At 44.4% G+C, this 9,245-nt stretch overlaps 2 protein-coding genes across 2 annotated transcripts in view; both read left to right on the top strand.

Moving 5' to 3' along the window:
- The window catches only part of hcn4 (hyperpolarization activated cyclic nucleotide-gated potassium channel 4), a 59,819-nt gene that overhangs the window by 42,136 nt on the left and 8,438 nt on the right, over positions 1 to 9,245 (top strand). The gene's annotated exons all lie outside the window — the stretch shown is intronic.
- On the top strand, positions 4,467 to 9,030 carry LOC130562853 (SCAN domain-containing protein 3-like). Its single transcript, XM_057348141.1, has 2 exons — positions 4,467 to 5,531; positions 5,615 to 9,030. The coding sequence occupies exon 2, from the start codon at positions 6,014 to 6,016 to the stop codon at positions 7,823 to 7,825; it is 1,812 nt and encodes a 603-aa protein (XP_057204124.1). The 5' UTR covers positions 4,467 to 5,531; positions 5,615 to 6,013; the 3' UTR covers positions 7,826 to 9,030.

Raw genomic sequence — 9,245 nt, 5'->3', positions numbered from 1 at the left:
GAGAGAGAGAGAGAGAGAGAGAGAGAGAGAGAGAGAGAGAGTGTGTGAGAGAGAGAGAGAGAGAGAGAGAGAGAGAGACTGTGTGACCGTTTGGGATTATATATCGATCAGTTTGAGATGAGATGAAGCTCAGTTGAATGAAAGCAACATTAATGATGTGAAAATGAAATGAACAGTTCATATAAAAATGAAAATGGTTCATCTGTCATCATTTACTCGCCCTCATGATGTTTCAGACCTCACGAGAAAGTCTGTCAGATGTGGACCATCCTACAGGTCTAGTCAATGATGTCAGATTTTACTCCAATTTTAAGTTTCTTTGGAATGATTTTGAGGAGACAATCTGAAGTGTGTGATGGTAATGAAAGACCTGCAGAGAGAAACACACACACACCGGTGAAGACCTCTCCCTGGTCCTGTCCTGACACACACACTGCAGAGGATTATGGGTAGTCTTCAGGTTGGTTAAATGTTTTTTAGGCCACACATGTAACCATCTCGTCCGTCACGTTTACTCACAACCAGTGTTGGGTGTTACTAGTTACTAAGTAATTAGTTACTGTAATTTAATTACTTTCCCCTTAAAAAGTAAAGTAAGGGATTACTCAGTTATTACAGTTACTTCTGATGTAATTAAACTAAATACTGTGTAATGTACACAATACTGGAATTGACATCAAAATTCAAAGTCTAACTTTAAAATGCACGCATGAATGTGTCTTTCTCAGATTTGTATACTTTAGTCAGTTAATAATACTACTTTATATGATTTATTTTCATATATTAGAAGAGCCATTTCATGTCTATCCTTGAATCACTTTAACTAATCAAGGTTGATGTAGGATATAGAAAGTCATTAGTAATCAGTAATTAAGTACTTTTCGGAGAGAGTCATTTCTACAGTAATTTAATTACACTATTGAATATGTAATTAGTAACTAGTAATTCATTACTTTTTCAGAGTAACTTCAACACAGCCCACAACACATTCAGCTCCACCAGTTTCACTGTCATGTGTCTTTCTGAAACGACTTTATGAGAAGAAAACATTCTTATTAGAAAATTCTTCATTCTGAAATGTATCAGCTTCTACTCTATAATGATTTCATTATAATATTCAGTGTTTATGATATACTGTAATATATGCAATCCTCAGCACAATTATCCTTACCGCCCGCTCTTTTACATTAGATGACTGATATAAAACAGGCATTCTCTGTGGTGTGGTTGTAGTAACCTGCAGTCTTGTTGTTTGTTTATTTTATTCAGACGGAGAGTGGATGCACACAGACGAGCGGTCACAGGCGGTCCGTCTTTAAAGACATGAGAAGTGTTGTTGAGATGTGTCTGGCGTAATGGGCTTCAGGAGGATGGTGCTGTATTATAGACCCTCATGACATGCTTTATAATTGCTCACGTTAATGAGAATGAATTCGATCACCTCTCATGACGTGACTCACACATGTTCTGGATTAAGCGTAGGGGGTTTGCCCTGAAGCTTCATACATCATCATCCTAAATCAAAGACTTCTTACCTGCAAATTACACTGAAGCCATATAACAGAGAACACAAATGACATAGAAATACCTTTTCATCCTATCTAATCTACAGCCTAGTTGCCCTTTTGAAATAAAATACTGTTTACAGCATTTATTTAACTACATTGAAGCTGTATTTAAATTTTTTTTATCCATATATCTGATTATATTGACAGTTTATGTAATTAGTATTTGTTTTGCACGAAGTGTTCTCGTCATTGCAGCAGTGTGCGGCTATTTCTGTTTGAGTTTCTCTAATTGAAACACATTCATATAGTGAATATATTTTGTAATGTTCAGGTGATGTGAGATGTGGTCCGGGCCGGATGAGAGTGTGAGGTTTGGGTGACAGAAGAGAGAGTGTTTGTGTTGATGAATGAGTCTCTGTTGTGTGTCAGTGTGATGCGTGTACATCAGCCGCATGTTTAGACATGAAGTCTCACATGTGCTAACAAGAAAATCTGCTGCTGTTCCTGCCCGTCTCATCACTCCACATCTTTCATTAACACTTGACAATGAATCTCATCTCATGAGGATTGAGAAATTAAAACTTTAATAACGCGATGTAATCCACAGAGTCGATGTCCATCGACACCTCGCCACACTTCTGCATCATAATCTTAATTTATTAATGAAATTAATGAATTTTTTTTAATCTCACATCCTCTCCCCATCATTCTAACTTCCTGTAACAGCAGGAAGTAGAGACTGTGGTTCTTAGACTGGTGTGATATTAGTTTGATCATCAGTTTTTTTTTTCAAGATGATTTACCACAAGTGAGAATATAAAGATGTGTTGTGCACGTGGTTATTTGTCATTTAACAGACTCAAAACTTCCGTTTTTGAGTCACTAAGATTTCATTTAAATCCATCGGCTTTTGTGCTGTCTGACCTCTGAAGATGCCTCTGTCTTGTGTTTTTACTGTAAATGTGGATTTAAATAGTTTTAATACATAACGTCTTGGTTACGTATGTAACCTCAGTTCCCTGATGGAGGGAACGAGACGTTGTGTAGAACCGACAGAATGGGGTTTGATCTTGAGAACCTATCATCTCTGATCGTACTTTTAAAAGGCCAATGAAGTTGGCGAATGTCATGGCATGCCAGTCTCCGCCCCATACATACAGGTATAAAAAGGAAGATGGCTTGCCCATTCATTCACCTTTGGGCTGAGGAACTTGAGAGGCATTCCCGGTCGCTGCAGCGGACGGCGAAGCGTTGTGGCATAAAGGACACAACGTCTCGTTCCCTCCATCAGTTGAGGCTGCTGCATGCTGGAACACCCAGGGAGAAAGGAAGCTCTTTCAGCGACAGAGTGGGCGCCAGGCCCTGAAAAGGGCCCAGCTTGAGGTGGGACGTGGCAGGGCCGTCCCTGTGCGGCCCAACAGCGATAGTATGGCTGGAGCCGCGCCCGATGTCCTGGTTTTCCGTGGGCTGTCGCCGTCAGAGCCGCTTCTTGGTCGGTTGTCGACAGGGAGTCAATGATCTCCTCCGCGATGACCTCCGTCCACGGGGGGCCACCTGAGAAGGGGGCGCCGGGGCAGGAGGTGCGGGGCTGCTGGGGAGCAGACGCCGTCCAGGACCTCGACGCCCTGAAGGGGGCCGGGTCACGGCGGGGACAGTCTGCTTCACCGCCGAAAACTGAAAAAATCTTCAACGGTGTCACCAAAATGCTCAGCTTGCGTGATGGGCGCATCGAGAAAGCGTACTTCCCTGGCATCTCACATCTGCGCAAGGTTGGGCCAAAGGTGTCGCTCTTGGACCACCAGAGTAGACATCGTTCGACCCAGCGCATGCGCGCACCACTTTGGTCACCCGGAGAGCGAGGTTAGTGGCGGTGCACAGTTTGTGCATAAACATCAATGTAGCCCTTAGCTGCTCCGGTGTCAAGGGAGATCAGAGCGACCGAGCTCGTTTGCCGCGAACGCACCAAAAAGGTGGTGTTCCCGGTCCTCACAAGCTCTCCGTGCACTTGCGGGATAAAAGGTATCGGTTGCCACCGCGCTCCGTATCCAGGTACCAAGAATCCAGCCGTGAGTGCTGCGGGAAAGGCAGTGCGGTGCACTGAAACCCGAGGCTCGCGGCTGCTCGGGCAAGCACAGCTGACATCTCCGCATCAGACTGAAGCCGGTAGCTCCAGGGAGACATCAGCGTCTGACGCCAGGAAGTCGCCATTCTGATACTGTGATGGAAATCTCATCCTCTGCATGCTGATGCGTGGATCCGCAATGGGACGGTCAACTGCCGCCCATCGGAGACAGGTTAGGTGAGCGTAACAGAGCCTGGATGGTCCGCGGCATTGCTGCGACGGGTTAACGTCCATGGCAACCCCCATATCACCATCGCCGCTCGCTGCTGCAGGCGGCTTGGCAGCCACCACGGAACGGGAAGCAAGCGATGTTTTGGCTGTGTCCAAAAAGAACACAGCCAACCGTGACCGCAAAACCTTGATTGACATGTCTCGCGGTGCGGACATGCCGTATCCACGAACGCTACTTCAACATGCTGGTGACCCAAACATGTGATGCAGGTATCGTGCCTGTCAGACTCGAGGCAGTCACATCCAAGATTACAGCGGGAGACATGCCTGGCGACAAGTGCATGCTGTTAGAAATTTGCTCTTTCAGGAAATTTGCTCTAATAGACACCCTTCGGCTCGCTACCGAAACGCCCAGGCGAAATCGCACACACCAGGACGAATCCGCTGCTCTGCATTGTAGAATCCAGTAGATAATCAGGAGATAATGCACTCAGCATTTCAGCTTAGCAGGTTCCGAAGAACAAAAGGTGAATGAATGGGCAAGCCATCTTCCTTTTTATACCCGTATGTATGGGGCAGAGACTGGCATGCCATGCCATTCGCCAACTTCATTGGCCTTTTAAAGGTACAATCAGAGATGATAGGTTCTCAAGATCAAACCCCATTCTGTCGGTTCTACACAACGTCGAGAGACCGACAGAAAGGGAACATCAAATCCAGTTTGTGATGTTTTTGGTCTGAGTTAAACTAAATAATGGATGGATATTATGACGGGAATGAATAAGAAGCCGGATCTTTGAAGAAAGAAGCATCAAGCGTGTGTTTTCATGTGCCGTGGACTCTATAGAGAGCAGTCACAGCCTGTCATGCAAATTCATCAATTCCCCTTCATCCCGTTCACACGGGAACCTGCTGTAACCATGGAGACCGCTGGAGGCTGCTGGCTTTATGAAGCTTGGCCTGTTTGTAAAGAAACAAATCATACAGGATCAAAACAAAAGTGTTTTTGATTCATTCAGTAGGATGATTTCATAAGCTCTAAAGCCATAAATATTATACATAGTAATACACGTATTTGTACAGTACATGAGAGATACCTGTGCACACAGTTATTTACATTTGCATTTACTCATTTAGCAGACGCTTTTATCCAAAGCGACTTACAGATGAGGGAAACAATGGAAGCAATTGGAACAACATAAGGACAACAAAAAGCATTAGTGCAATAAAAAACTGGTCTCATATAACCTACCACAGTATACAGAGCTAAGTTTTATTTTTTTGGAAAGAGTAGAAAGGAGATAGAAGTCAGAACTGATCGGTCAGGTGTTGACGGAAGAAATGTGTTTTCAGACGATTCTTAAAGATGGCTACAGAAGAGCCTGGACTAGGACTTGCGTAGCATGCTCGAATAGGAAAGGTCTAATTTTCCTAATATTGTAGAGGATGAATCTACAGGACCGGGTGGTGCTGGCAACCTGATCAGTGAAGTTAAGCTGATCGTTGATCACCCCTCCCAGGTTTCTGGCCATTCTGGAAGATGTGATGGTTGATGAGCCCAGTTGAATGGAGAAGTTGTGATGAATCTTTGTGTCGGCCGGGATTACTACAAGCAGTTCTGTTTTTTCAAGGTTCAGCTGCAGGTGATGGTCCTTCATCCAGAGCGAAATGTCACCTAGGCATGCTGAAATGCGTGCAGAAACAGTCGGATCGTCAGGCTGAAATGACAGGTGGAGTTGTGTATCATCCGCATAGCAGTGATAGGAAAAGCCATGTTTCCGAATGACAGAGCCTAGGGATGTCATGTATATAGAAAATAACAACGGACCAAGCACTGAGCCCTGAGGCACCCCTGTGTCGAGATGTTGGGACTCCGAGACCTCTCCTCTCCAGGATACTCTAAATCAACGGTTCTCAAACTGGGGTCCCCGGACCCCCGGGGGTCCGCAAGCCATAGCTTGGGGGTCCGCGAAATAATTTGCAGTAAATTATTAAAGTTATGCCATATCATTAAAAATAGCGTAAGTACACATGGGAACCACTGCGCCAATAAAACAAAAATACTGATCCAATTACTCCCGCTTACGTTAGCTTTGGGCCAATCAAAACTCAAATGATTGTATCACGTAAATCTGACACATCACTCACTCGCATCACTTTGCTCAGGACGCACTTAGCACAGCTCCTGCTGATGTTTAGCTAGCTAGTGGTGATGGATGCCTATTTAAGACCTTCCACTTCATCAAGTGATGCTAAACCCAAACCAGCTAAACTGAGAAGATATGTCGACAATTATCTCAAGCTTGGTTTTATTCAGAGCAGCGACGGAAGACCAAAATGTGTCGTGTGTCTTCAGGTGCTAGCTAATGAAGCCATGAAGCCGGCCAAGCTAAAGCGGCATCTGATGACGAAGCACCCGGGGCTTAAGGACAAAACAATGGATTTTTTCCGCCGAAAGACTGAGGAATACATGCTTCAGAAAACACGACTGGTGAACCTGGCCACAACTTCAGAAAAAGCACAGAGGGCTTCATATTTGGTGGCTCAACGGATCGCAAAAAGTAAGAAGCCGCACTCAATTGGACAAGAACTTCTTCTTCCAGCGGCAGTTGAAATGTGTGAAGCTGTGCTTGGGACAGAGGCAGCTAATAAACTCAAAGCTGTACCGCTTTCAAATGACACCGTGAGAAGGAGAATTGAAGAACTATCGGCTGACATTCAATCACAGCTACTGGATAGACTGCGTTCATGTGAGCAATTTTCTATTCAGCTGGACGAATCAACAGACATTTCCAGTGCAGCTCAATTGATTGTTTTGGTGCGCTATCCCTGGGAAGGAGACATTTTGGAGGACTTTCTGTTCTGCAAGGAGGTGCCAGGCAGGACAACAGGTGAGGAAATATTCAGACTGCTGGATGCTTTCATGACTGAAGCGAGACTGAGTTGGGAAAAATGTGTGGCCGTTTGTACGGATGGCGCAGCGGCGATGACCGGCCGAAAGAGTGGAGTAACGGCGCGGATAAAGTCTGTCAATCCGAGGATTATGGCGACTCACTGTATGCTACACCGGCAAGCACTCGCTTCCAAAGACATGGAACCAGATCTTCACTGTGTTTTGAACACAGCTGTGACTGCGGTTAATTTTGTGAAGTCAAGGGCACTGCAATCACGTTTGTTTGGACAACTTTGCCGGGATATGGATGCTGGACATGACGCACTGCTATATCACTGTGAGGTGCGATGGCTTTCTCGTGGTAAAGTTTTGCAGCGGGTGTTTGAGTTACGCAGAGAAATGGCAGAGTTTATGACAGAGGAAAAACCCAACATCGCACAGTTTTTTACAGACCCGGAGAGTATGGCCAAGTTGGCATATCTTGCCGACATATTCAACATACTGAATAGCCTCAACCTCTCCATCCAAGGAGGCCACACATCCATCCTTGAAGTCAGCAACAAAATCACTGCCTTCATGAAGAAAACAGTCCTATGGAGAAGGAGGATACAAGACGGGATAACAGACATGTTCCCCCAACTGAGTGAGTTTCTCCACACAAACAACTTGTCTGTGGCCACAGTGAGGAAGGTTACGACCTCACACCTCACATCACTGAGCGAGCACTTCAGCTCATACTTCTCCGATGTGAACACTGATGCCTGGGACTGGGTGCGCGATCCCTTTGCACCAGCTGCAACAGCAAATGGCCTGACAGGTAAGGCAGAAGAGCAGCTGTTGGACTTATCCTGTGATAGGACATTGAAGGCCCGATTCCAGCAGGTTAATCTGGCAAACTTCTGGCCCTCCCTCTCACACGAGTATCCCGAACTCACTGCTGAGGCCATGCAAATATTGCTCCCTTTTCCTACAACATACCTCTGTGAATCATCATTTTCCACTTTGACTGCAATGAAGAATAAGTACAGGGCTCGTTTACAAGTGGAGGATGATCTTCGAGTCTGTTTGTCAACCATCACTCCAAGAATAGGAAAACTATGTTGTGAGAGACAGGCTCATCCTTCTCACTAATTTAGTGAGTTATTGATGTGAGTGATGTGTGAATTGATTTGTGTGTTATAATACTTTAATAGAGCTTAATGCAAATGTTTGTAATGTCTATATTTATAAAAATTTGAAAATATGTCATCCTTATAAGGCTTGAATGGCCCTACCATGTAAATATTTATTCCTTTCCTTGAGAATGTGTTGATTTTTCAATTGTTGGTTTTATATAATTCCTCAAAGCGCTTTAGCCATGAAACTTGAAAAATTAACTGTGTTCATTAGGACTTTGCCGGTCTTGTTACTGTTCATTTTCTGAAAGCTTTAAGATCTGTTACTTGAAAATTAGAAATGCTGTGAGGTCAAAATGTAATCTGAATAAAAATGACCCTGTGTTCAAAAGTATAGAAATGGTATTAACATTTATTTATTCAAATTCAATTTAAGTTCATTTCTATGAAACTCACCTTATGTATTTAGGTTGAAAAGTTTAAAATATAAATAATTCCTACGGCATCTAGGAGTATAAATGTCAGTAAACATTTGTTTAATCGGCATGAGGATTATAAGGGGGTCCTTGGAAAATTTTCTCCCCTGTAAGGGGTCCTTGGCCCCAAAAAGTTTGAGAACCCCTGCTCTAAATGACCTACCTGTGAGGTAAGACCTGAACCATTGTAACACCACTCCAGAGACACCCATACCCTTGAGGGTTGACAGGAGTATGTGGTGGTTAACGGTGTCAAAGGCGGCAGATAGATCCAGTAGGATGAGATAGAGGCAGCTCTTGCCAGTCTCAGGGCTTCAATGACAGAGAGCAGTGCAGTCTCAGTGGAATGACCGCTCTTGAAACCTGACTGGTTGCTGTCCAGGAGGTTGTTCTGGGTGAGAAAGGAGGAGAGCTGGTTACATACAACACGTCAAGAGTTTTAGCAATGAAGGTTGAAGGCAGTCAGGTTGTTGAAGTTGTCAGCCTGTGGTTTTTCAAGGTGGATGTTGAAGTCTTCAAGTACCACCAGAGGAGTACCATCCTCGGGGAAGGATGACAGAAGCGTATCCAAAAAAAAACATCCAATTGAGAGCCTGCATACAGAAGTCTGTAAAAATCTCATGCAGAGAGAAAAAAGGGCAAATGCTTTGGCAATACGAATGTACATTTTGTCATGCCAATAAAGCACCCTTAAATTGAAATTGAGAGAGAGAGAGAGAGAGAGAGAGAGAGAGAGAGAGAGAGAGAGAGGCAGAAGGCAAAATAAATGTTTAGAAATGATAATTAAGTGGTTGACATCTCTTCTGGGATATAAATGATTCATGTTTATTTGGAAAGAACATTTGCATGTAGTGCTGGAGAGAAACAGGCACTGGCCACATCAGGACGAGGACAACACTGTGTGTGTGTGTGTGTGTGTGCGTGTGTGCGTGCGTGCGTGCGTGCGTGCGTGCGTGCGTG

This window comes from Triplophysa rosa, linkage group LG12 (genome assembly GCF_024868665.1).
Source record: "Triplophysa rosa linkage group LG12, Trosa_1v2, whole genome shotgun sequence".
In the NCBI taxonomy this organism is placed as follows: domain Eukaryota; kingdom Metazoa; phylum Chordata; class Actinopteri; order Cypriniformes; family Nemacheilidae; genus Triplophysa; species Triplophysa rosa.
Note: the sequence above shows the minus strand (reverse complement) of the source record. Positions and strands in the feature narration are given on the sequence as shown.

Bases quoted from the DNA above. Each gene is read 5' to 3' on its own strand.
- LOC130562853 (XM_057348141.1), top strand. From the start codon at position 6,014: ATGGATGCCTATTTAAGACCTTCCACTTCATCAAGTGATGCTAAACCC.